General features: G+C 39.3%; 1 protein-coding gene and 1 long non-coding RNA gene across 3 annotated transcripts in view; one reads left to right on the forward strand and one right to left on the reverse strand.

The window, feature by feature from the left end:
• HOOK3 (hook microtubule tethering protein 3) overlaps positions 1-24,552 on the forward strand; it is a 137,075-nt gene extending 112,523 nt beyond the window's left edge. The window contains exons 18-23 of one of the 2 annotated variants that reach the window (XM_025393252.1): positions 3,674-3,756; positions 5,789-5,889; positions 8,194-8,298; positions 8,465-8,536; positions 13,513-13,649; positions 22,682-24,552. In XM_025393252.1, the coding sequence (XP_025249037.1) occupies positions 3,674-3,756; positions 5,789-5,889; positions 8,194-8,298; positions 8,465-8,536; positions 13,513-13,649; positions 22,682-22,685 (502 nt within the window). In that variant the 3' untranslated portion in view covers positions 22,686-24,552. Of the gene's footprint in view, positions 1-3,673; positions 3,757-5,788; positions 5,890-8,193; positions 8,299-8,464; positions 8,537-13,512; positions 16,268-22,681 lie in introns of those variants that run through there. The other variant, XM_025393251.1, reaches the window with a different exon arrangement.
• On the reverse strand, positions 22,837-26,106 carry LOC112629730. The gene is made up of 2 exons (XR_003120745.1): positions 24,896-26,106; positions 22,837-24,586 (listed from the first exon to the last, which is right to left on the reverse strand). It is a non-coding gene; the product is annotated as an uncharacterized LOC112629730 (long non-coding RNA).
• Between the last annotated feature and the right edge of the window lie 1,415 nt (positions 26,107-27,521).

Raw genomic sequence — 27,521 nt, forward strand, 5'->3', positions numbered from 1 at the left:
AACATGGTGAACCCTCATCTCTACTAAAAAATACAAAAAATAGCCAGGCATGGTGGCGTATGCCTCTAATCCCAGCTACTCGCAAGGCTGAGCCAGGATAATTGCTTGAACCCGGGAGGCAGATGTTGCAATGAGCCGAGATCATGGAACTACACTCCAACCTGGGTGGCAGAGCAAGACTCCGTCTAAAAAAAAAAAAAAAAAACTGCAATGGAGACCATTTTACACATCATTTTAAAAATCCAACATACTGAGTATTATTGAAGATGTTGAGCAATGGCAGTTCTCATCCACTGCTGGTAGGAGTATACATCAGTCTGCTTAGTAAACCTGAACATGCCACATATTCTGTGACCTCTCAGTTCTACTATATATATCCTAGATTCCTAGAAATATTGTCTGTGCATACTAGGAGGCGTGTAGAAGAAAGTATAGAAGAACATTGTAATCACAGAAAAGTAAAAATAATATGCAAATGTTCACCGATTGGAAAATGATTGAATGAGGTATATTCAAACAATAGAATACCAGACAATAGGGGAAATGTAAAATAAACCATGGCTAATACATCAACACAGATGAACCTCAAGAACGTAGTGTTTAGTGAAAGATGCAAGTCAGAATAATACATAATGATTAATGTATAAAATTTAAATTGCGGCTGGGCACGGTGACTCAAGCCTGTAATCCCAGCACTTTGGGAGGCCAAGACGGGCGGATCACGAGGTCAGGAGATCGAGACCATCCTGGCTAACACGGTGAAACCCCGTCTCTACTGAAAAATACAAAAAACCTAGCCGGGCGAGGCGCCAGGCGCCTGTGGTCCCAGCTACTCGGGAGGCTGAGGCAGGAGAATGGCGTCAACCCGGGAGGCGGAGCTTGCAGTGAGCTGAGATCGCGCCACTGCACTCCAGCCTTGGGGACAGAGCAAGACTCCGTCTCAAAAAAAAAGAAAAAAAAAAAAATATATATATATATATATATATACACACACACACAATTTTGTGCAATTTAAAAAATTTTTTTGCTCATAAAAAATATATATACATAAAATTTTGTGCAATTTAAATTTTTTTTTTTTTGAGACAGAGTCTTGCTCTGCCCCCAAGGCTGGAGTGCAGTGGCGCGATCTCAGCTCACTGCAAGCTCCACCTCCCGGGTTCACACCATTCTCCTGCCTCAGCCTCCCGAGTAGCTGGGACCACAGGTGCCCGCCACCTCGCCCGGCTAGGTTTTTTGTATTTTTCAGTAGAGACGGGGTTTCACTGTGTTAGCCAGGATGGTCTCGATCTCCTGACCTCGTGATCCGCCCGTCTCAGCCTCCCAAAGTGCTGGGATTACAGACGTGAGCCACCGTACCCAGCCTAAGCAATATATTTTTTAGGAATAGCACAAAGACAAAACCATCATGAAAATCATGAGAATGATTCAAATTCTGACTTTGATTACCTCTGGGAAGAGTATAGAGACATGCATGACTTCTAAGTTTTTGGGATGAATTTTATTTATTTTTATTTTTATGTTTTTAAATTTTATTTATTTACTTATTTTTTGAGACAGAATTTCACTCTGTCACCCAGGCTGGACTGCAGTGGCACGATCTCGGCTCAGTGCAACCTCTGCCTCCCAGGTTCAAGCAAGTCTCTGCCTCGGCCTCCCGAGTAGCTGGGGTTACAGGCCCCCACCACCATGCCTGGCTTTTTGTATTTTTAGTAGAGACAGAGTTTCACCATGTTGGACAGGCTGGTCTTGAACTCCTGACCTTATGATCCACCCGCCTTGGCTTCCCAAAGTGCTGGTATTACAGATGTGAGCCACTGCACCTGGTCTATTTATTTCTTTATTTTTTTTGAGACGGAGTCTTGCTCTGTCCCCCAGGCTGGAGTGCAGTGGCATGATCTCAGCTCACTGCAAGCTCCGCCTCCTGGGTTCACACCATTCTCCTGCCTCAACCTCCCGAGTAGCTGGGACTACAGGCGCCCACCACCACGCCCGGCTAAGTTTTTGTATTTTTAATAGAGATGGGATTTCACCGTGTTAGCCAGGATGGTCTTGATCTCCTGACATCATGATCTGCCCACCTTGGCCTCCCAAAGTGCTGGGATTACAGGCCTGAGCCACCGCACCCGGCCTATTTATTTTTTTGAGATGGAGTCTCACTCTGTTGCCCAGAGTGAGGCTGGAGTGCAGTCGTGCAATCTCAGCTCACTGCAACCTCCGCCTCCCAGGTTCAAGTAATTCTCCCACCTTAGCCTCCTGAGTAGCTGGGACTACAGGCACACACCACCATGCCTGGCTAATTTTTTGTATTTTAGTAGAGATGGGGTTTCACCATGTTGCGCAGACTGGTCTCAAACTCCTGAACTCAGGCAGTCTACCCACCTTGGCCTCCCAAAGTGCTAGGATTATAGGCATGAATCACTGTGCCCAGCCAATGTCTATTTTTTAACATGGTAGTGATTCATTGGGCTTAGTTTTATTATTATTTTAACTGTTATATTGTATATGTTCTTTGTCATAGGTCATAAATGCATACAAGTCACATCCTCAAAAAATTTATTGAGAAAGAAAAAGGTTTATTAAAGCATATTTCATGCGTGGAAAAGATCAGAAAGACATAAAGTGATGTATTTTTTTAATTAGTGATTTTCTATATCTTCCCATTTTTACAGCCTTTTTTCCTAGTTACGTTATATAGTGCCATATTAAATATGATAAAGGGAAAATTACACATATTATACAAATACGAGGGGAAAATATCTCACTTTCAGTTAATTATTTAAATACCTTTATATTGGAATATAACATATGAAGTACACATCTTAAGTTCCTAGATTTTTTTTTTTTTTTTTTTTGAGACAGTCTCACTCTGTCATCCAGGCTGGAGTGCAGTGGCGCGATCTTGGCTCACTGCAACCTCCGCCTCCCAGGTTCAAGCGATTCTCCCTCCTGTGTAGCTGGGATTACAGGTACCCACCACCGTACCTGGCCAATTTTTCTATCTTTAGCAAAGACTGGGTTTTGCCCTGTTGGCCAGGCTGGTCTTGAACTCCTGACCTCAAGTGATCTGCCTGCCAAGGCCTCCCAAACCTAGGTGACCCAGATCAACATATGGAATATGTCCAGTAACCTACCAGGATTCTTCGTTCTTCCTCCCAGTAGATTGACGGCAAAACAAGCCGCACAGCTGATCTGTATCATCTTCCACTCATTTTAACATACCAACAGAATCGCACATTGTTACCCCTTTGACTTTCTTTGTTCAACATTCTGTGAGATCTATTCATGTGGTTGCGTATATCATTAGTTCATTTTTTTATTGATATGTACTATTCTATTTGTTAATTCTTATTTTTAGAACTTCATTTTTTTGCAACAAGATTTTGCATGGTAAAACCTTTGCAAAGTTATTTCAATATTCTTATTCCTAGAAAAAATCTATACCCTCTCTTTATGCAGGTCTATCTAAACTACATGACTACTTTTTCAAACAGAGGAATATTTTTTACTTATTTTTAAAATATATTAAATTTGTGTTTTGTCTTTTCATATCTGTTTCATATCACTTGCGTGCAATGCAAGTGTAATCCAAATATAAAGAACTTAGATCTTTAATTTGAACTGGAAAAAATTACAGAAACAGTAGTCAGTGATATTTACCTGTTTGTTACAGAGAGAAGCTGCATGAAGCCAATAATGAACTACAGAAGAAGAGAGCCATTATTGAAGATCTCGAGCCAAGATTTAACAACAGCTGTGAGTTTTCCTAATTATGATAGTTTTTAAATGGGCTTGCTGTATACTGCCATAGTGATAGTGAGTTTACATAATTTTTATTTTATTTTATTTATTTTTTATTTTTATTTTTTTTTGAGATGGAGTCTCACTGTCGCCCAGGCTGGAGTACAATGGCGCAATCTTGGCTCACTGCAAGCTCTGCCTCCTGGGTTCTTGCCATTCTCCTGCCTCAGCCTCCTGAGTAGCTGGGACTACAAGCGCCTGCCACCACACCCAGCTAATTTTTTATATTTTTAGTAGAGATGGGGTTTCACCGTGTTAGCCAGGATGGTTTTGATCTCTTGACCTCGTGATCCGCTCACCTTGGCCTCCTAAAGTGATGAGATTACAGGCGTGAGCCACTGCGCCCAAACTGTTTGTTTATTTTTGAGACAGGGTCTGACTGTGTTGCCTAGACTGGAGTAAATGGCATGATCACAGCTTACTGCAGTCTTGACCTCCCATGCTCAAGCCATCCTTCTACCTAACCAGTCCCCCAGTAGTTGGGATGCAGGCAAGAGCCACCCTGCCCAGCTAATTTTTATAATTTTTTATAGAGATGGGATTTCGCCATGTTGCCCAGGCTGGTTTTGAACTTCTGGGCTCAAGTCACCTGCCCACCTCAGTCTCCCAAAGTACTGGGATTACAGATGTGAGCAACCACACCTGGCCTATATTAAATTTTTATTTAAGAAATAGGCTCTATTGGCTGGGTATGGTGGCTCACACCTGTAATTAGCAATTTGGCAGGCCAAGGTAGGAGGATCGCTTGAGCCCAGGAGTTCAAGACCAGCCTGGGGAACACAGCAAGACCCTGTCTCACAAAAAAAGAAAGAAGGCCAGTGCGGTGGCTCACTCCTGTAATCCTAGCACTTTTTGGGGAAGCCGAGGTGGGTGGATTGCCTGAGCTCAGGAGTTTGAGACCAGCCTGGGCGACATGACAAAAGCCTGTCTCTACTAAAAATACAAAAAATTAGCCAGGAGTGGTGGCACACACCTGTAATCCCAGCTACTGGGAAGGCTGAGGCAGGAGAATCACTTGAGCCCAGGAGACAGAGGTTGGAGTGAGCCGAGATCTCGCCACTGCACTCCAGCGAGACTGTCTCCAAAAAAAAAAAAAGAAAGAAAGAAATAGGCTCTATTTACATATAGGGAGTATATAATCATCTTTATAATGTCTTACTTTCTAATTGTACTTTGAATTTTTCCTTAACTCTGTATTCTAATGAATATTATATGATGTTAAGATATTTTCATAATGTAGTTCCATGTAAGTCATCCAGACTTGTGCTTCCCAAATATTTACTCCTGTGGGTAGGTTGGTTTTGTTAATTCTTTTGTATTAATAAAGAGGTAAGAGGTGAGAGAATAGACTTATTTTTATTGTGGTAAAATATACAAAACACACCATTTTAAGCCATTTTTAGTGTATAGTCCAGTGACGTTGAGGACATTCACACAGCACAACTATTACTTTTACCTATCTACAAAACTGTATCATCTCAAACTGAAGTTCTGTATGCATTAAACAATAACTGTCCCTTCCTCCCTCTCCCTAGCCCCTGGTAACCGCTATTCCATTTTCTGTCTCTGAATTTGACTATTCTAGGTCACTCATATAAGTAGAATCATGTAATATTTATCCTTTTGTATCTGGTTTACTTCACTTAACATAATGTCTCCATATCATAGCATGTGTCATAACTAAGCATGTGTTATATCTATGTATTACATTTTGTTTATCCATTCATCCTTCATGGATTCTTTATTTATGTACTTCCATACTGGAGTTTTTATTTATTTATAAGAAAACATTTTTGTTAAAAAAAAAAATCTGAATTTTTTAAAAATAAAATTATGTGTAAAAATAGACCAGTCTCTCAAAGCTGTTAACTATTTGTTATTAGTCAATTAAAATATTTTTGAAATTGTTGTAATCTAAAATAAATGTATTTATATTATAACTATATATATTATAATCTGTATATATTTTACTATGTTTCATCTGCAGCCTTAAAAATTGAAGAATTACAGGAAGCTTTACGAAAGAAAGAGGAAGAAATGAAGCAAATGGAAGAACGATATAAAAAATACTTAGAGAAAGCCAAAAGTGTAAGTATGAATTTTGTAGGCATCTCACTCTACCTTCTGATCACATTTCAGTGAAGTCTCAAATATAATGGATGGACACTACAGCAACTTCTTATGCAGAAAACTCTCAGGAGAAGAACATATCTTATAACAAAAAGAACCTGAGCAAGAAGCAGTGGTCAAAATAGGTCATTGCACGGATTACTTACTAATTACCAAGAAGAAAATGTACTTTGTGTGGGAAATGAGTGGCACTTGCCACCTTATTAGGCATCAAAATTAACAACACCAATTAGTGATAGGACAGCTGATATCCTGTGCCTTCTGATGGAGTATTGTTGTAAATAATAATTAACCTGAATTTAAGCAACCTTCTATTTCCAGTTCACAGGCAAAGTAAGGTTTATTGGAACAAGCTAAATAACACATTCAGGAAACCATCAGGTAAATCCAAAATTTGGAATGGAAGTCACTGTCATGAAGACAAGAACAGGCCATGGATTGTGGGAGAGCACAGGACCCATTCTAATTGAAAAGAGCCCCCTTCTAGTTGCCGAATCAAGACATTCACCTCTGAGTCCTGGATTGAGGGTTAAGGGGGTCAGTTTTCTTACAGATAATGGTTTGTGATTATGTAGGTTAATATTCTTAATCTAAGGAGATTTGTGCTCAAGTATTTAAAGGTTCTGCATTATGAGACCTGAATAACTTATTTGGGAGACTTTAAAATAGCCTCCCAAATAAGTAACAGCATGTGTGTGTGGAGAGAAATCAAATATGGCAACGAAGCAATTGGTGAGTCTAGGTTAAGGGTAAATGGGTTTTTTTCTTCCCTTTCAAGTTTTCTATGGGCTTGAACATTTTGATAGTAAAAGTATTAGGGGAGCTGGGCACAGTGGCTCACGTCTGTAATCCTGTCACTGTAGGAGGTCAAGGCTGGAGGATTGCTTTAGCCCAGGAGTTTCAAGTCAGTCTAGGCAACATACCCAGACTCCGTCTCTACAAAAAAATGTTTTAAAAAATTAGCTGGTCATGGTGGCATGCACCTGTAATCCTAGCTGTTCAGAAGGCTGGGGCAGGAAAATCACTTGAGCCCAGTGGTTCAAGGCTGCAGTGGGCTATGATCACATCACTGCACTCCGGCCTGGGTGACAGAGCAAGGCCCTGTCTTTAAAAATAAAATAAAACTAAATGAAAATATTGGGTGGAGAAGTAAAAAGACCTTTCCCAGCAGTCCTCTAGTTGGCCAGCCAGAATCACATCCAATATCCATGCCCAAACAGGATTGCCGGCAGAGAAAGAAATGGGGCCACAGTGATAGGCTTACACACCAGTCAGGACCCTCTCCCCCAAAGTGCCTATCTGATTAGAGGCAGAAGGCTAGCAGACCAGATCAGAGGAAAGGAAAAGAGTAGACCACTGTCAGTAGTGTCTGCTTTACAGACACACGTCATTTAACAACAGGGACACATTCTGAGAAATGCATCCTTAGGCGATTTTGTCATTGTGCTAACATTGTAGAGTGTACTTATGCAAACCTGTATGCTATAGCTTAGTACACAACTAGGCTATATGGTATGGAGTATTGCTTCTGTACTGAATAGTATAAGGAAATACTTACACAATGGTAAGTTATTTTTGTGATAGGACTTTTTCAGCTCCTTTATAATGTTATGGGACCACCATCATATATGTGGTTCATCACTGACTGAAACATCATTATGTGGTACATGACTGCATTTATTAATTTTAAGCCAGAATTACTTCTTATAATTGGTTCTTTATATAAGTAAAAAGTTTTATGTTTGCACAAATATTATGTACCCATAACAAATTTTTACTTTAAGTTACAACAATTAATACTATTTTATACATTTACTTTTTATTTTTTTTAGACAGATTCTTGCTCTGTTGCCCGGGCCGGAGCGCAGTGACCTGATCTCAGCTCATTGCAGCCTCAGCCTCCCAGGCTCAAGTTATCCTCCTGCCTCAGCCTCCTTAGTAGCTGGGACTATAGGGGTGCACCACCACACCCAGCTAATTTTTAAACACTTTTTATAGAGACAGTTCTTACTATGTTGCCTGGGCTTGTCTCAAAGTCCTGAACTAAAGTGATCCACCTGCCTCAGCCTCCCAAAGTGCTGTCATTACAGGCATGAGCCACCACTCCAGGCCACATTTACTTTTTAAAATACCCTTGTAAGATAACCTTTGATTTTTCATAAGTTTATCCTTTTATTTTAAAAAAAATAGTCATTCTTTTCTTAAACGTTACATTCTTTAAGTTTGAGACTTTTTGAATTTTTCTTTTATTATTTTTTATAGGTTATTCGTACTTTAGATCCTAAACAGAATCAAGGAGCAGCACCAGAAATCCAAGCTCTTAAAAATCAGCTCCAGGAACGAGACCGACTGTTCCACTCATTAGAGGTAATTTACTCTACTGTACAATAAAATAATTGTGTTTTGATTTTAATGTTCTGGGAGCCTTGTTATATTTTACAATTGTGTTCCTGGGTTTTAACAATTAACTTAAGTATTTTATTTATATCGAGTTATTTTATATCTTTACATATTTACATGTGCTTTTTTTTAGAAAGAATATGAGAAAACAAAGAGTCAAAGAGAGATGGAAGAGAAATATATTGTTAGTGCCTGGTACAATATGGTAAGAAAATAGTACTTTGGAGCATAATGAAAATTTCAATGAATATGTAATACTTATTATATTCCCTTTACTGTAGAAGTCACTCTACCAAATGAATCTGAAAGTAATTGCTATCCTAATATACACTAACAGAATCTTAATGCTATTTCTGAACTGAAAAGCAAATATGAGAACCACTGTAAACAGGATTAGAGCATTTTGAAAACATTATTTCTAGAGGATAGAAAGATAAATGTCAGTCTAATTTCTGTCCCTCAGAGACTTTATTGTAAGGGAAGGGACATTAATACTATCTAAACACAGATGCAATAGTTTTTGTTTTGTGGGATTATTTCAGTGTCTTTGCAGGATGGTATTTGATTGAGGGTAGTTTATCTCATGGGGTTTGGAAAATGTTCACATTGTCAGACCCTGAACCACTGCAGATTTTGAAATTGAATATCCCAACACAAAAACTAATGCTCATGAGCATCCTGGTTGGGATGTGAATACTTATGGATTTTAAAGAGTGCTGCACTTCTTTCAGTATTTTTCCAAGACTTTCTGTCTTCCTTTTGTTTTTTGTTCTTCCCAATAAGACCACTTCTGCCTTTAAAAAATGTTAGTTGGCTGGGCGTGATGGCTCACTCCTGTAATCCCAGCATTTTGGGAGGCCAGGCGGGCGGATCACGAGGTCAGAAGTTTGAGACCAGCCTGAACAACGTGGTGAAACCCCATCTCTACTAAAAATACAAAAATTAGCTGGGCATGGTGGCACATGCCTATAATCCCAGCTACTTGGGAGGCTGAGGGAGGAGAATCGCTTGAACTTGGGAAGCAGAGGTTGCTATGAGCCAAGATTGTGCCATTGCACTCCAGCCTGGGTAACACAGCAAGACTCTGTCTCATTTAAAAAAAAAAAAAAAAAAGTTGTCTGACACAAGAAATGGGACCAGATTCCATTTATTTATTTATTTACTTATTTACTTATTTATTTATTTTTGAGATAGAGTCTCACTCTGTACCCTAGGCTGGAGTGCAGTGGTGTGATCTCAGCTCACTGCAACCTCCACCTCCCGAGTTCAAGCGATTCTTCTGCCTCAGCCTCCCAAGTAGCTGGGACTACAGATGCCTGCCACCACGCCCGAATAATTTTTGTATTTTGGTAGAGACGGGGTTTCACCATGTTGGCCAGGCTGGTCTCTAACTCCTGACCTTGTGATCCACCTGCCTCAGCCTCCCAAAATGCTGGGATTACAGGCGTGAGCCACTGCGCCCAGTTTCCCCCTCCCCAGATTCCTTTTAACATCCCCCTGTGACCCTGTAGCTCTGTTACTGGCACAGTACCATTTTTTTTGTTTTACAGTTATAATTGATACTGCCTCTTAAAGGTTAGTGTCCCTGGCCTCTGAACACTGTGATTTGATCTTTGTCAAAAATTCATTAAATTTCATTATATATTATTTTCACATCTGTATTTGCCTTGGTCAAAACTGCATATCTGTGGCTGGGTGCAGTGGCTAATGCCTGTAATCCTGACACTTTGGGAGTCTGAGGCAGGCAGATCGCCTGAGGTCAGGAATTTGAGACCAACCTGGCCACAACATGGTGAAACCCCGTCTGTACTAAAAATACAAAAATTAACCAGGCATGGTGGCACACGCCTCTAGTCCCAGCTACTCAGGAGGCTGAGGCACGAGAACTGCTTAAACCAGGAGGCGGAAGTTGGGATTGCACCACTTTACTGCAGCCTGGGTGACAGACTAAGACCCTGTCTCAAAAAAAACAAAAACTAAAAAAAAAAACCTGCATATCAAAGATTTTATTGCAATTTAAAAACCAAAGAGGAAATCATATCAGAGTTAGAATACTATTATTGACAAATATAGGTCATGCATGGTGGCTCATACCTGTAATCCCAACACTTTGGGAGGCCAAGGTGGGCGGGTCACCTAAGGTCAGGAGTTGGAGACGAGCCTGGCCAACATGGTGAAACCTCATCTCTACTAAAAATACAGAAATTAGCAGGGTGTGGTGGTGGGTGCCTGTAATCCCAGCTACTCCGGAGGCTGAGGCAGGAGAATCCGGGAGGCGGCGGTTGCAGTGAACCAAGATCACACCACTGCCCTCCAGCCTTGACGACAGAGCGAGACTCCATCTCAGAAAACAAACAGATACAGATTTCTTGAAAATTAAAATTCAAAAAATAGAAAAAATAAAACTATATATTTAAGGACATTCTCTGGGAATTAGTCCTGACTTTTAAACTATTTTGTCTCTTCCCTGTCCTCCTGGAACCTTAGTGTTAGCAATCTAGGAGCTCTGCATTTCAGGCCTTATTAATAATTTCATATTACTATTACTATGTTTTGAGACAGGGTGTCACTCTGTCGCCCAGGCTGGAGTGCAGTGGTACAATCTTGGCTCACTGCAACCTCTGCCTCCCATGTTCAAGCAAGTCTCTGCCTTAGCCTCCTGAGTAGCTGGGATTACAAGTGACTGCCACCACGCCCAGCTAATTTTTATATTTTTAGTAGAGACAGGGTTTTACCATCTTGGCCAGGCTGTTCTTGAATTCCTGACCTTGTGATTCACCTGTCTCAACCTCCCAAAAGTGCTGAATTACAGGCATGAGCCACCCCGCCGAGCCCAGTAGTTTCATATTCTGGATTGATTTTTATGACTTCACATATTGTGTTTCTTATGGAACCAGATTGATTTATTCTGTGAAGTGATACTAAAGAATAGTCCTAATTTTTTTTTTTTTTGAATGGAGTCTCGCTCTGTCGCCCAGGCTGGAGTGCAGTGGCATGATCTCGGCTCACTGTAAGCTCCGCTTCCCAGGTTCATGCCATTCTCTTGCCTCAGCCTCCGGAGTAGCTGGGACTACAGGCGCCCACCACCACGCCTGGCTAATTTTTGGTATTTTGTTTAGTAGAAACGGGATTTCACCGTGTTAGCCATGATGGTCTCGATCTCCTGACTTCATGATCCACCCTCCTCAGCCTCCTAAAGTGCTGGGATTACAGGCGTGAGCCACCGCACCCGGCCAGAATAGTCTTAATTTTTAACTTAGAGAGTGAAGGAATAAATCCAAATAGACTCCCAGAAGTTACGTTCAGATAAGTAAACCATCATGCTTACATTCAGAAAGTTCTGCATCTCAGGTAACTTTAAATGGAAATGGAAATGATGAGTGCAGGGAAGAGATATTAAGTAGCTTAGGGAATGCCCTTGCAATAGATTGAGGTCTTTAACTTGTGTGAAGAATTTGGATAAATTGCTTGAAATGTGAAAGTGGAAAAATTAGAATATTTAAATAAAATATAAATTTTAATATATGTAGCCAAATGTATAAGTTAAAGATTACCAATAAATATTTATCAATTTTATTCAAAACTTTAAGTGCTCTGATTTCAAGTTGAGTTTAAAAACATGTTTTAGATTTTTCTTATTTGGAAAATATTATGTATTTGGATTGATAGGATAGACTGAAATTGTATTAAAAATGCAAAGCTGAGGTTGGGCGCATGGGCTCACGCCTGCAATTCCAGTACTTTGAGTCGCCAAGGTGGGAGGATCTTTTGAACCCAGGAGTTCGAGACTAGCCTGGGCAACATGGCAAGACTCCGTCTAAAAAAAAAAAATGAAAAAAGATAAAATAATGCAAAGCCATGACCTGTGTTTTCCCTAGAAACTAGCTAGTGATGTATCTTCCAGCCTTCTATCTTCTGCACATCCTTCATTGCATCCCATAGTTTGGCTTTTCCCCCTGGCTCTCCTTTTGCCTCTTGATTGCTTTTTTCTTCCTTGCTGCCAGCTTCTACTTATGCCCAGCAGTTTACTTGCATTCAGTCATTAGTGAGATTAAACAACAGCTCTTTCATTTTTGTTGTTGTTACTGTTTTTGAGCCAAGGTCTTGCACTGTTCCCATGCTGCAGTACGGTGGTGTAATCACGGCTCACTGCAGCCTCAACCTCCTGGGCTCAAGCAATCCTCCCACCTCAGCCTTCCAAGTAGTTGGGACTATGGGCATGCCATCATGCCCAGCTAATTTTTTTTTTATTATTTTAGAGAGGGGGTTTCTCACTATTTTGCTAAGGCTGGTCTTGAGCTTCTAGCCTCAAGTGATCTTCCCAGCTTAGCCTCCCAAAGTGCTGGGGTTACAGGCATGAGCCACTACCCTGGCCATCTCTCAGTTCTTAATGTTTCTCTGGCTAGGATTCTTCATTGTCTTATTAAATGAGTACCAAAAAACTGCTTTTTTCCTGATCTACTCATAGACTTCTGCCTTTAGTAAGTAGTGTTATTATCATATTCTTGTCATTCCTCCACAGTCAGGGAGTGCCCTGCAGGTTTCCTCCCTCCTGTTAAAATGCTCTAGGTCCAGCAGTTGCCTCCTCTCCCTTCTAAGCTAGTAGGCGATCCTTCTCCTGTCTTCAAGAAAGACCCCCTTCTCTCGTTTGGGCCCTCTGTTGTGGACTGTAAGGAAGTTTTCTTAATTTGTTTGAGAATACAAGTCCGCCTTGAAGTGAAGAAAAACAGCATGGTGGTATGTACAGTACCTAGTGTGGCTTTCCACCTAAAGAAACAACATAAGCATTTGTGTTTTTCATTCTAAATAAACCCTGTGATTTCCACCACCGGAGTGAATCAACTGCTACCAATCATGCTCTTTTCCTTGGAAAAAAATCACTTTCTACATTTAATTTGAAAGGAAGTATGATTGAGTGTGGGTAATGTCTGTCTCTATCATCTCCTGTATTGTTTGTTGTAAAATCAGACAATTAAGCCTGAATTTTTCCAAAAGAAAATTTGTGCCTAACTGTGGGAACTAAAATGCCTCTATGAGATTTTAATCTATAGTGAGTAGTATTAACATTCCTAATTGTGCTTTATGATACAGTGTAACAAATTCTGCATGATGAAATTTTATTTTGTGAAAGTATGTTCCACTATGTTTTCATTGATTCCTTTTTTTATTTTAATGTTGCAGGGAATGACTCTGCATAAAAAGGCAGCTGAAGACAGACTAGCAAGCACAGGCTCAGGGCAGTCGTTTCTGGCAAGGCAGAGGCAAGCGACCAGCAGCAGAAGATCGTACCCAGGCCACGTGCAGCCGGCCACAGCAAGGTAGAGAAGTCCTGCTGCTCAAACACAGACACCTGCACCCACAGCATACTTCTGTTACACACAACAACATTTCAGGAAACTCAGCCAGCTTACTTTTTGTTTCTCTTCTGTGTCAATACTTAGTGTTTCTCATTTTGAGGACTTTTTCTCTCTCCCGTATCTTTGTTTTAGTTTGTTTGGTTTTTATTTTGTAGTCCTTTCAGTTCTTTTTAATGTGCCAAAAATTTGTACATGTTCAATTAAAAATGTTGTATAATAGTGTAATACTTTTCTTTGTATGAAAATGTCCTCTTCCTCAAAGGTGTAGGATTTGTAATAAATTAGATTTTCTGCCAATAATTGATAATACAATTTATATTCTTTATTGTGCCTGTGTGTTACCATGCTTTATAAGAATGTCTTTGTTTAAAGGGAATTAATCTTTTTATGATGTATTAATCTGTGTTTTCAATTGTTTTCCAAGTACAGTTCAAATAACTTGCATATTTACTATACAAAATGGTTGACAAGTGTTCTTTTTGCAAAGACATAAATACATTGGCAGAGGTGCTAATCACATCTTCCCTAAGGCACCTGGTAGAATTATTTGAGGAAAAAACGAGTTTTCACATTGTTTTATAGGAAATTAAATTTGTCCAAAGATTTGGAGACTATTTTTAAAACATAAATACATAAAATTTCATTATTTCCTGCTATCTTGTTTGCTGGCAGAAGTGAATGTATTGGTGAGGTTATTTTGGGATAAATTACAAAAGAAAAAAAATCAGGCACTGCATTAATTTCTTGTTGTTGTTTTGGAATATCTTAGTAACTGAGGATCATTTTCTAGCAATGTGGTTGACATACCTTCAGTTGCTCTCCACATCTAAAAGAGTTTTCTTTCATATATGTACAAGTTATTGGTAGTCTTATTTTTGGGCTGTTTGTTGACTTATGCCCCATGTGTTTTACTTATTCTTTAATATAAACCCTTCCATTTTTTAATAATTCCTAACACTTGACATCTTAATATCAGTCATTAACATTAGTAACTTCTTGTATGTTATATTATGACAGATCTCTTTACGTTTTTTCTCACATCTATCTGCTAGTCCAGGAATTTGTTACTAAATAGATTTTCTTGGGTATTTGGTTGCCTCAAAGTGCTTACATTTGTTAACAGATTGTAAACCACATTTATTTACATCGATGAATGGGCTGTCGAGTAATCATTGTAAAGCACTTTGTATATATAAGGTGCTATGTAAGTGCGAAATATTCATTTAAAAATGAAATGCCTTCTAACTTTCCATATTGACTTATGTATTTGGTCCCAAATTATATTTAAGTCTTTTTTCTTGCAACATAGCCCATCTTTTTAAAGCAAAAAGTTTCTGAAATTAGGTCATGGTATTTTTTGTTTATTTTTAGATAGGTTACTTAATATAGGAGGATGTTTTCTCATGTACTTGCTATTTGGAAGTTCAGGTTTCATTTAGTTCTTTATGTTAAATACAAGTAACCTCAAATCAAGTTAAATGTAATTAAGAATTTTCAGAAACTATATTCAAGTGTTTGATTTTTAAATTCTTTCTTACTTTTTAATAAGAAAGATGACCCAAAAATCAGTAGTATTTGTTTGTCCTCAGAAGCCGTAGTTGAAGAAAGATTTGAGTATACGTAGAAGTGGAGCCATACATTATGGCTAATTTTTTACGTTAAGTGCAGAAGTCTGAACACAGCATGATTGCTTCTGCCTGACGAGACCACAAAGCAGCAAGAGTTAGGGATAAACGGAGGTAGCCATGAGTAGAACTGCTGTAGGGCTTCAGGAGGCTACGCAGACCTGATCAACTGGAAAGTTTCCAAAGTAAAAGATTAAAAACTTTCAGACTGTTCTTACCCCTACCTGTATTTCACAAATAGCCTGAGGATCCAACTAATTTTAAGGCAAATTGGGACCAGACATGGTGCCTCAAGCCTGTAATCCCGCTATTTGGGAGACCTAGGCGGGAGTGGATCACTTGAGGTCAGGAGTGTGAGACCAGCCTGTCCAACATGGTGAAACCCCATCTCTACTAAATTACAAAAATTAGCTGGGCGTGGTGGCACGTGCCTGTAATCCCAGCTACTTGGGAAGCTGAGGCAGGAGAGTCACTTGAACGTGGGAGCCAGAGACTGCAGTGAGCTGAGATCACACCACTGCACTCTAGCCTGGGCGACAGAATGAGACTCCGTCTCAATCAATCAATCAATCAATCAATCAATAAAGCAAATTGGGATGTGAGCACTAACCTTGGTAAGTTAAAATTTTGGGAAAATTGTACCTGCAGAATATGATGGATGAAAACAAGAGCCAGGTGCAGTGTCTCATGCCTGTAATCCCAGCATCTTGGGAGGCCGAGACGGGCGCATCACCTGAGGTCAGGATTTCCAGACCAGCCTGTCCAACATGGTGAAACTCTGCCTCTACTAAAAATACAAAAAATTAGCCAGGTGTGGTGTGTGCCTGTAGTCCCAGCTACTTGGGAGGGTGAGGCAGGAGAATTGCTTGAACCTGGGAGGCGGAGGTTGCAGTGAAACAAGATGGCGCCATTGCACCCCAGCCTGGTGACAAGAGCGAAACTCCGTCTCAAGAAGACAAAAAAAAAAAAAAGTCTGTGAACTACTCACTGAATGAATTTTGTTCTGTGAGATGAGAGGTTTTCATTTTCATTTTCTATTTACAGGCCCAGTCCTAATCTCCTACTCATCCACCTACCCAGATATTTTTTTCTCTAGCTGGGTTGGAAAGGTGCCAGGCCTTTAGAGGGGAGTTTTACTTCTGAATTCCCCCACCCCGCTCCCTCGAAACGGAGCCGTGCTCCTCACCCAGGCTGTAGTGCCATGGCGCGATCTCGGCTCACCGCAGCCTCTGCCTCACGGGCTCAAGCAATTCTCCTGCCTCAGTCTCCGGAGTAGTTGGGATTACAGGTGCCTACCACCATGCCCGGCTAATTTTTGTAATTTAGTAAAGATGGTGTTTCACCATGTTGGCCAGGCCGGTCTCGCGTGATCTACCCACCTTGGCCTCCCAAAGTGCTGAGATTACAGGCACGAGGCACCGCGCCCAGTCGTACTTCTGACTTTTCTTCAGCATCTATTGTATGCTATTATTTTGATGTTAACGTTTATAATTTTCTTATCTTTTTTTTTTTTTTTTGAGACTAAGTCTGGCTCTGTTCCCCAGGCTGGAGTGCAGTGGTGCCATCTCCGCTTACTGCAAGCTCCACCTCCTGGGTTCACACCATTCTCTGCCTCAGCCTCCTGAGTAACTGGGACTACAGGCCACCACACCCGGCTAATTTTTTGTATTTTTTAGTAGAGACGGGGTTTCACCATGTTAGCCAGGATGGTCTCGATCTCCTGACCTCGTGATCCACCCGCCTCAGCCTCCCAGAGTGCTGGGATTACAGGCATGAGCCACCGCACCCAGCCGCCCAGCCTACATTTATAATTTTCATTCTCCTTTACTGTACCTATAAAATTTAGTATATTAGGTTCATTACATAGGAGAAATTATATTTCTAAACATTTTATGATGTTTAAAAACAAAACAGGCTTTTGTAAAAAAAAAAAAAAATAGCTTCTGAATATACTTTAGGTATGAGAAAGCCAAGAATAAAATTTAACTGTAATGGTGGCAACTCCATGTCTGGTGTCCGGCTTTGGACAGGGTTTATGACATTCTGTTTCTCTAGTAATGATTAATGATTCCTCAGGAGATTCGCGATGTTGTATCGTCTATCTGGAAATTTTTTAAAGACACTAGGAACTTTGCCTCATCATGAGTGATGCTGTGCTGTATTTTTACAAACTCCCGCATACAGCACCTTCCTGGGGCCACGTTGGCTTGTGCAGTGGAGCTTGTCCAGGCACCAGGATGGAGCAACTGCAGGGTTGCTGTGTTGGGTTGCAGCACGCTGTCACCACAGTGTCTGAAGTCTTATAAACAGGAAGATGACTTTCTGTTTTCCTTCTAACCAGGGTGAGAAAAGAACTAACGAATATTAAAACCTAGCATTTATGTTCCACAGTGTGTATTTTTAAAGTTTGTAATCCAGAAAATATAGTAGTGTATAATATCTGAAAAGAGAAGTGTACAATTGTACATATTTTTAAAGAACTTTGAAAAACTCTGTTATATCTTTTACCATTTGTCTATTTGATAGTAATGCAGAAAAAGAAGTCCCTAAAGACCCTGTGTTCCGAAATTTACCAAGATTGACTTTTCTATTAGACATCCTTAACCTGATATAATGGTTTTAATTAGATTATTAGACTATAATAAGGATGAACTTGCTGTCTGTAATTTTGTTGAGGTTTTATTGTTAGTATAATAAAAGCTCAACTGTACAAAATTAAGCTAAATGTTATCCAGTCAGAAACATCAGCCTGTGGCTAGTTGTGGTGGCTTACACCTGTAATCCCAGCACTTTGGGAGGCCAAGGCGGGCGGATCACCTGAGGTCAGGAGTTCAAGACAAGCCCGGCTAACATGGTGAAACCCCATCTCTACTAAAAATACAGTATTAGCCAGGCATGGTGGCAGGCACCTGTGATCCCAGCTACTCGAGGGGCTGAGGCAGGAGAATCACGTGAACCCAGGAGGTGGAGGTTGCAGTAAGCCGAGATTGTGCCACTGCACTCCAGCCTGGGCCACAGAGTGAGACTCAAAAGAAAAAAAAAAAGAAAAAAGGAAAGAAACATCAACCTGTATATTCCAGCAGTTCTCACAGAAGAATGAAAATCCATGCTGGGCAAATAGATCAGTAGTGAGTGATTGTTAAGTGAAAGATGAGCTAGATTGAAGAAAATACATATTTTATTGATGAGCCATTTTACTGTCTCCCCTTCCTTCCTTCCTTCCTTCCTTCCTTCCTTCCTTTCTTTTCTTTTCTTTTCTCGTTTCGTTTCTTTTTGTTTCCTTCCTTCCTTCCTTCCTTTCTTTTCTCATTTCTTTTCTTTTTGTTTCCTTCCTTCCTTCCTTCCTTTTTCCTCCCTTCCCCTCCCCTCCCCTCCCCTCCCCTCCGCTTCCCTCCCCTCCCCTTCTCTCCCCTCTGCTTCTCTCCACTCCCCTCCCCTTCCCTCCCCTCCCCCAGGCTGGAGTGCAGTGGTACAATCCTGGCTCACTGCAACCTCTGCCTCCCAGGTTCAAGCGATTCTCCTGCCTCATCCTCCCTTGTAGCTGGGATTACAGGCATCTGCCACCATGCCTAGCTAATTTTTATATTTTTACAAAATACAAAGAGATGGGGTTTCACCATGTTGGCCCGGCTGGTCTCCAACTCCTGATCTCAGGTGATCTGCCCATCTTGGCCTCCCAATGTGCGGGGATTACAGGCATGAGTTACTGCGCCAGCCTCCTATCCCCTTTTCAACAGTAGCAGTTTGGTTTATTCTTGTTAGCTAAGTAATCGTTTGAAATATTTTTCAGCCTCTCCTGCTCCCTCACAAAAATTCACCTGTTGTTTTAATGATAATAGCATGTTAAAAACTTGGAAGTCTTTATCCCAATACAATAATCATCTTGAAACAAAAATCTAAATTACTTTTAAAAATTATCTTAACTCTGCATTTAGTCTTCTATTATCCAAATGTCTGACTCCAGGATAACTCCAGTTATCCCCAATTGGATCGTGTGTGATTTATCTGAAAAAGCATCCACAACCCACAGCTAGTGGAAACCCAGCTAGTTTACAGCCATGTGGATAAGAACATCTCTGTTTCTAAAGTGAGAGGAAAGTGCTTGGTATCTTGCTTTTTGCTGAGGGCAAAATAACAACATGAAGACAAAGTGCTTTTTGTTGTCTATTCATGAAACTGTAGAAGAATATTTTGAGTTTTTATTCTTATATTATGAAGGGATTCTTTGCCTAGCAGTGGCCATCAAACTGATGTAGCATTGTACTTCTTAACAGTGAAGCCTGTGTGATACCATACAGTAGGATGAAAGACTATTCTGAGCAAAATAAAATGGGATGTCAGAATCTTCGAAAATTATTTTATCATTTTTCTATTTTTTCATTTTTATAAATTAGAAGAATTTTCCATTCAATAAGGATAATCTCTCTTCCTACAATTCTGTCAGAATGGCAGTTTCTTTTGGTAATTATCCAACCTAGTTTCGTTACATTTAGAAAGAGGTTTCAGGGCTTATTCTTGATAGCTATAATAATGATTTGAATGTTATATATCATGAAGTTTTTTCTATGAGGAAGGCTATTCTCAATGCATCTGTCATCTAATTTTTACTTTCTATCTATAAAGAATATTTAAATAATAATTGGTATATGTTCCTTTTGCTGAAAATGTTTTATTGTCCAGTTTTAGCACAGAAGTGGTCTAAAGTTTTGCAGCAAATCCTGTTCAGTTCCCAGAGGCCTAAAAAACATAATATGCCACTAACAGAGCTAATTTCCACCCAATCCCTCAAATTACCGAAGTATTAATATTTAGCTTCCTTTCTAGAAAACAAGAGGCAGCACAAATGGCGTGGCATCCATCTCTTTTAAATCACTGATGATTTTCTGGGGAAGTATATGTAGATGATTTTATTTTTTAAATAGCCTTTTATCGAACCAATTCACATGTATTATATTTATGACTATAGAAACTTATAAAACATATTTAATTAATGTTGACTTAAAACGTGAGCATCCTTGGATTCTCCACATTGCACTGAAATGATAGAGAAAAGAATGTTCATTTGAGAAACAAGAGACCTGAACCTAATTATGGCAAGTGTATGAGTTTTGGTGATTGTGGTTATAAATGTTTTCCTATGATAGATAAATATATAGATATAGATCAGGAATTGATGTCTCTTCAGAAGTTTTCTGTTTTCTTATAATTTCCAGTAATACTCTGTAAGACTTGGTTTGCATGCTGTGTGTGTTTGCATAACAATAGAAACCTAAGAACGTAATGGAAGGCTATTAAGGCAAATTCATTCCTAGGAAGTGGAATGGATCATTGAGATAAGAAATAGCTTAATTATAAACAAATATGCAGGCAGAGAGAAGTCCTAGTATAATGAAAACTTGCATTATCTAAACAGATGTTCCCAAAGCAATAGTTTGCCTAAAATCCTCTGTATTACATGATTATTCAGTAAAAGAGTAAACAAATATCTAATTTATTTTCTAATGGTCCTTGCCTTCATTGAGTATTAACTAGGCACATAATATAATTGTATATGTTTATTAGTAAAGGGAAAAACACTTTTTTTCATTTTGAGACTGTTTGGCTATTACTAAAGCTCAGAAAGTGATTTTAGGTCGCTAAGGATGCTGTGATTTGATGAGATGCGAAGAAATCTGTGGTGACTGAATATCGTGAGCAACTTGGTGTTATCTAGATCTGCCTTATCTAGTTTGCAAGCCATAGGCTCAATTTTATGTCCCTCTTATTTACACACAGTAGCCCCACACAGTTTTGTTTTAAAAGAAGGCAAAAGTAGGCATTTTTAAAGTATACTCAACATTGCGCCATTATGTACCTGATAAAGGTGAAATCAGAGGTGTTCACAGCCTCAAAGTTTGGGCCCATGGGACTATCAAATCTGAATTATATCTACTTAGAGCTTAGAGGAGGATTTAGGTATCATGAGAAAAGCAACTCCTACATGAGAAAAAGAAAACTACCAAAGCATGTTGAGGCTTTAACATGGGAGACTTCCAGGTAGGCATTATCACTTGAGTGGTAACTAACTTGATGAAGGAAAATAATTACTTCAGCAGTTATGTTGTAAAATTAATAAAAAGGACTTGTGTTTATTCTGATGTATTTGTCAACCCAAGGATAGTGATTACTCCATGTACATTCTATAGTGTGTTTATTTTATTTAGTGTCTGAATATATAGTCTTTATATAGTATCTTAATATTATTTACTGTTACTTCTAGTCATTTATGTAGTATATTTTACTGCAAAATTTGTAGCACTTTACTAATATTAGATCATTATTTTCCCTCCTCCCCTCTACCTTTCTGGCATTTTCTGTTATCTTAGAGTTAGGAATCTAAAGGTCTAAGTCTAGAAATCTGTTGGAAGCTGGGTTGGAGCTACTGGACATGAGTTACTTTTTACATGTCTCTTTAAGAAGATTCTTTTATAATGTAATACTTAGAAGCCAGATCCTTTCAAATGCAAACACCCTTGAAAATTGACGGTTTCTGAAGTTGTATTCATAAAAATTATCCCATCTTACAGTTAGTCAGAAGATGTTCTTACCTTTGGTTTGCCTGCCTCCTGAAATACAAACCTGCAGATTGCCCCTAACTTCAGCAGTGCCTCCGTCACTGCATGTACCTAAAGACAGGAAAGCCAGGTTCCAGGAGCTGTCAAGTCGGAGGATCAGGAAAATGGTGGAGAAGAGGTGACTGGAAAGGCAGGCACTAAAGATGGCAGGCTGCAAAAGCATTCTGTGTTCCCCTGTAACAGATAGGTTTTATGAACTTGGCTGTTTTCTTTTTTCTTTTTTTTTTCTTTTGAGTTGGAGTCTCACTCTGTTGCCCAGGCTGGAGTGCAATGGCACAATCTCGGCTCACTGCAGCCTCCACCTCCTGGGTTCAAGTAATTCTCCCACCTCAGCCTCCTGAGTAGCTAGGATTACAGGTGCCCGCCACCATGCCCAACTAATTTTTGTATTTTTAGTAGAGACAGGGTTTTGCAATATTGGCTAGGCTGGTTTTGAACTCCTGACCTCAGGTAATCCACCCACCTCAGCCACCCAAAGTGCTGGGATTATAGGCCTGAGCCACCACGCCCAGTGAACTTGGCCATTTTCTTACATTCATATATAGCAAAGTTTTCAGCTTGTTCTACCGAGAGACTTTCTTTAGGAGCCAGGACTTCTCCATTTGTAACTTGAGTATATTAATATTCAAATCATAGTTCAAAAATACTGAAATATTTGTTTATTACATTACATAAATATGGACACAATTACTGCCAAAGAATAGAGAGATTTGCTCATAAGAACATTCTATCATTTGTTTTGTTCTGTTTGTAGATGAGAGACGTGCTTTTATAGTACAAAACGTTTCTCTTCTACCTTATCCCCTGTTTTACTGACGTGCTTTGCATAAGAAGCTCATCTAGAAGAGAGCAATGCTAGAATGGAGAAGTCTAGACCCTGGCCTTTGAGGGAAAGGACTGCTTTTTTTCTCTCCCAAATTAAAAAGTTAAAAGTGAAACATAACACATAAGGACAAAATACAGTGTTCTGAATATCTTCCACTAATTAATTGTTGAATGATTAAGTCTCTAAGTATCTTAATTTCCATTGTTTTCTTATTAACCTAGACAAGAGTAGATTATAGGTAATTCAGTAGCCACATGTGGCAGTTAAAATTAAGTAAAATTAAAACTATAGTTTCTTAGTGGCCTAGCCACATTTCAAATGTTCCAAAGTCACATGTGGATAGTGGTCACCTGTCAGACAGTACAGGTATAGAACATTTCCAGTATTGCCGAAAATGCCATTCAACAGTACTTTTAATGCCCAGAGAGAAAATAAGGACAAATTAAGGCAGTGAAGTAACTTATGACAACTCTGAGATTTTACCACCATACTTAGAGAAAGTTTTTCTCTTATAAAAATTAATACCAATCCTTTTTAAAGACCTTGGGAAAAATCAAAACCCCATTCCTTTAAGCTAGTCTTCAGTGTATATTTTTCTAAGAACAGATTCTCAATACTTTATTTTTCAAGTGATAAAATCATTTTATAAATCATTTCTTAATATCTTCAGTGTTTTTCCCCTTTTTATGTACTCTCTTTAAATTGATATTAGCTGGGCATGGTAGCTCATGCCTGTAGTCCCAGCTACTCCAGAGGTTGAGGCAGGAGGATTGCTTAAGCCCAGGAGGTTCAGGCTGCAGTGAGGTCCGATCACACCACTGCACTCCAGCCTGGGTGGCAAAGCAAGACCCCTGTCTCTAAAAAATATACAATATAAATTGATGTTATATAGTTAACATTTATCAAGCAAATTGATATGAATGCTTATTTCAAATAAAGATTGATACATTTCATGATGATATCCTTCCTTTTAAATTTATATAGATCTAATAAACATTGCCAATAGTTTTTTTTTGTTTCTGTCCCTTAAACATTTCTCCTGGAAGTCCACCTCAAAGGTACATCAAGATGCAATTTTTTTGTTTATCTTCATAACTTCCTCCTCTTATTAACTTACATTATGAATCAAATTAAGTTTTATGTATGAGGCATTTACTATTCCAGTGACTTCGCTAATGAAAACATTTAAAAATATGTATTAATTTACTTGGCCTGTTACTAAAGTGTTTAACATAACTAGATGGATCTATAGTAATATGTCTAAATTTTTTAATGGAAATAAGGGACTAACCATAATCCTTTTGAGTCAGCTTGGTGCTTAGAATTATTTTGTTAGGAAGGCTTGATGCTTTCCTCTTTCTCTTTAAATTTTTGTAGTCAAGCAACAGACTTGATCCAGCAGTGTCAAATTCCAAGCAAGTTATGATGAAATTCTTATTGTAGTTCAAGTACAAATGAGTAAGTGGTGTGACTTCAGTTTATTATCTTCTTGGTGACCTACTTTACTATGTTTCTGTAGCGATTCATATTAGTTAAGAGACGTTTTCAATATGTTTGAAATAAGAAATAGCATTTTACTCTAAATACAAGAAATGACTGTACACAAATGCCAATCAGTGATTTGGGGCCTTTTAATATTTTTAACAGCAATCTTTTATTTATTTTATTTTATTTTATTTTATTTTTTTGAGACGGAGTCTTGCTCTGTCGCCAGGCTGGAGCAGTGGCACGATCTTGCCTCACTGCAACCTCCGCTCCTGGGTTCAAGCAGTTCTCCTGCCTCAGCCTCCCAAGTAGCTGGGACTACAGGCACATGCCAGCACACCCAGCTAACTTTTGTATTTTTTTTTTTTTTGAGACGGAGTCTCGCTGTGTCGCCCAGGCTGGAGTGCAGTGGCCGGATCTCAGCTCACTGCAAGCTCCGCCTTCCGGGTTCACGCCATTCTCCTGCCTCAGCCTCCCGAGTAGCTGGGACTACAGGCGCCCACCATCTCGCCCGGCTAGTTTTTTTGTATTTTTTTAGTAGAGACGGGGTTTCACCGTGTTAGCCAGGATGGTCTCGATCTCCCGACCTCGTGATCCGCCCGTCTCGGCCTCCCAAAGTGCTGGGATTACAGGCTTGAGCCACCGCGCCCGGCCAACTTTTGTATTTTTAATAGAGACGGGGTTTCACCTTGTTGGCCAGGATGGTCTCGATCTCCTGACCTCGTGATCTGCCCGCCTTGGCCTCCCAAAGTGCTGGGATTACAGGCGTGAGCCACTGCGCCTGGCCCAAATCTTTTATTTTTTAACAGCCTTAGTTATTTATAATTCAAATGCACTAAAATATCATCGCTGTCATGAACTTTGCTGTTTACAGGTTCTGTGTAATTCAGAATGCTTTGTACTTAGAAAATAATTTCTAGGTTTATCTTGTTTTGCAGTTTTCATGTTTTGACAGTTGCCACCATTTAGAACACTCAGTTTTTGATTATTTAATAGTAAAATTTAAACATATCTAATAATAATTTGCCTTAGTTTGATTAATAAATTATATCAAAAAATTTGGGGATAGAAAGAGGCTTTTTTTTCCCCTTGTATTATTTTTAAAACTTTTTAGATGAGCTGGACGAAACCTTAGTACATTGGAGCTGGAACTGTATTGAGTACAGCCCCACCTCTGAAGCCTTATATTCATGTCTTAAGTACTATTGATTGTTCTGTGAATTGTTGTTAGTTTCATATTTGACATTGTAGTAATCCACCTTGCATTTTAGTCTTTGCAAAAAGGATATTGCTAGGTATATTCTTCTTTCTGATTGAGTATTGAATTTACATTTTCACAATTTCATTCTTTGTCATTATAATCCAAAAACGATGTCCACATCGGTCTTGGAACTTCTCACTTCAAAAATGAAATACAGATTTAGCAATGTTGTACATAATGATGTCCAAGCATTTTTCCACCTGTTTACTGAGTTTTCCAACCATTTACTATGTGTTGAGGTTGGTGGGTTTTCTTGCTGTTTTTCTGAGGTGAATGACTTGTTAAAGAGCCTCAGTAAGAAATTTCAACTGAAATCACAAAACCATAAAGTCCAGGAAACCACCAGAAGATGGATTTTTAGTGTTTTTGAAATCTTTTATTTCCTTTTGATATCACTTACTCATTTTAATTTTACGACTGCCAACTTGTTATGGTATTAACTATATGTATGTGTTTATATGTATGCATATAAGATATGTATATGTATATGAAGAATAAAGTTAAGATTTGGTCAAACTATATTTTCCCATTCAAGTACAAAAATGTTTTCAAGGCTGCAAAAAGTGTACAGTTGTTAAACAAGTTGTAAATAAAGACTTGTATAAAAATTCAGCTTAGATTTCTTTTTTCTGCTCTTAAACTCTGACAAATGTACTTCATAATTGGTGATATTCTTCCACTTTCCTTTGACACTTGCCATTGTGTCCTATCAATTTAAAGATTATGTCACTGGCTGGGAGCAGTGGCACATGCCTGTAATCCCAGCACTTTGGGAAGCCAAGGCAGGCAGATCACCTGAGGTCAAGAGTTCAAGACCAGCCTGGCCAACACAGTGAAACCCCATCTCTACGAAAAATACAAAAATTGGCCGGGTACAGTGGCTCATGCCTGTAATCCCAACGCTTTGGGAGGCCGAGGCTGGTGGACTACCTGAGGTCAGGAGTTCAAGACCAGCCTGGCCAATGTGGTGAAACCCCGTCTCTACTAAAAATGCAAAAATTAGCCAGGCTTGGTGGCACACATCTGTAATCCCAGATACTCAGGAGGCTGAGGTAGGAGAATTGCTTAAGCCCAGGAGACAGAGGTTGCAGTGAGCTGAGATTGCTCGAGAGTGCCACTGCACTCCAGCCTAGGTAACAGAGCGAGACTCCATCTCAATAAATAAATAAATAAGCAAGTAAGTAAATAAATAATCCAAAAATGAGCTGGGCGTGGTGGCATGCACCTGTAGTCCCAACTACTTGGGAGGCTGAGGCAGGAGAATTGCTGAACCCAGGAGGCAGAGGTTGCAGTGAGCGTTAAGTCAGAAGTATTCTTTGGGTTTTTTCCAGTACTGGTGGTAGATTTCATGTTGATTTAGGCTGGTATTTTATGTTTGTAAGCTGATTAGCCTTTGAGGATAAAAATGAAACATGGCTGCTTCTCTCTAGAGCTAGCACATTGCCATGATTGATTTTGCCAGAGTATGGTATTCTTTGTGAAAACTTAATATCACAATGTAAAGCATTGTTGACACCCTATTTAGGCAATAAATGCACTTTTCCTGCCTTCTTAGATCCTTACAATTTATCCTTTTCCCCCAGCTATCTCCTAATCATTGAAATCTGGCATCTTTGGTGTTATTTAAAATGGTAGTAGCAGAATGGAAGTTGATTATATTTACATTAAATATCAACTTGTTAGTTCCAAAGTGAAGTTAGCAGCAAAATAAAACTAGTATACATTTAGCCAAAATAGTACCCATTTTAATGTCAGAAAAATAAATACAAGTTTTCTTTCCTCATTTGCTTGGAGATACCCATATTAATTAAGCATTAAAGTTCACAATGGAAGTTATGGTGATGCACAACTGTAGTCCCAGCTACTCAGCAGGAGGATCACTTGAGCCCAGGAGGTCGAGGGTGTAAGTAAGCCAAGATCATGCCACTGCACTCCAGCCTGGGCAACAGAGCAAAACCATGTAAAAATAAGTGTTCCCCAGCCAAAGGCCTGCCAGGTTTGCCTTAAATATATTTTTGCTAC

Source organism: Theropithecus gelada, chromosome 8 (genome assembly GCF_003255815.1).
Source record: "Theropithecus gelada isolate Dixy chromosome 8, Tgel_1.0, whole genome shotgun sequence".
Classification (NCBI taxonomy): domain Eukaryota; kingdom Metazoa; phylum Chordata; class Mammalia; order Primates; family Cercopithecidae; genus Theropithecus; species Theropithecus gelada.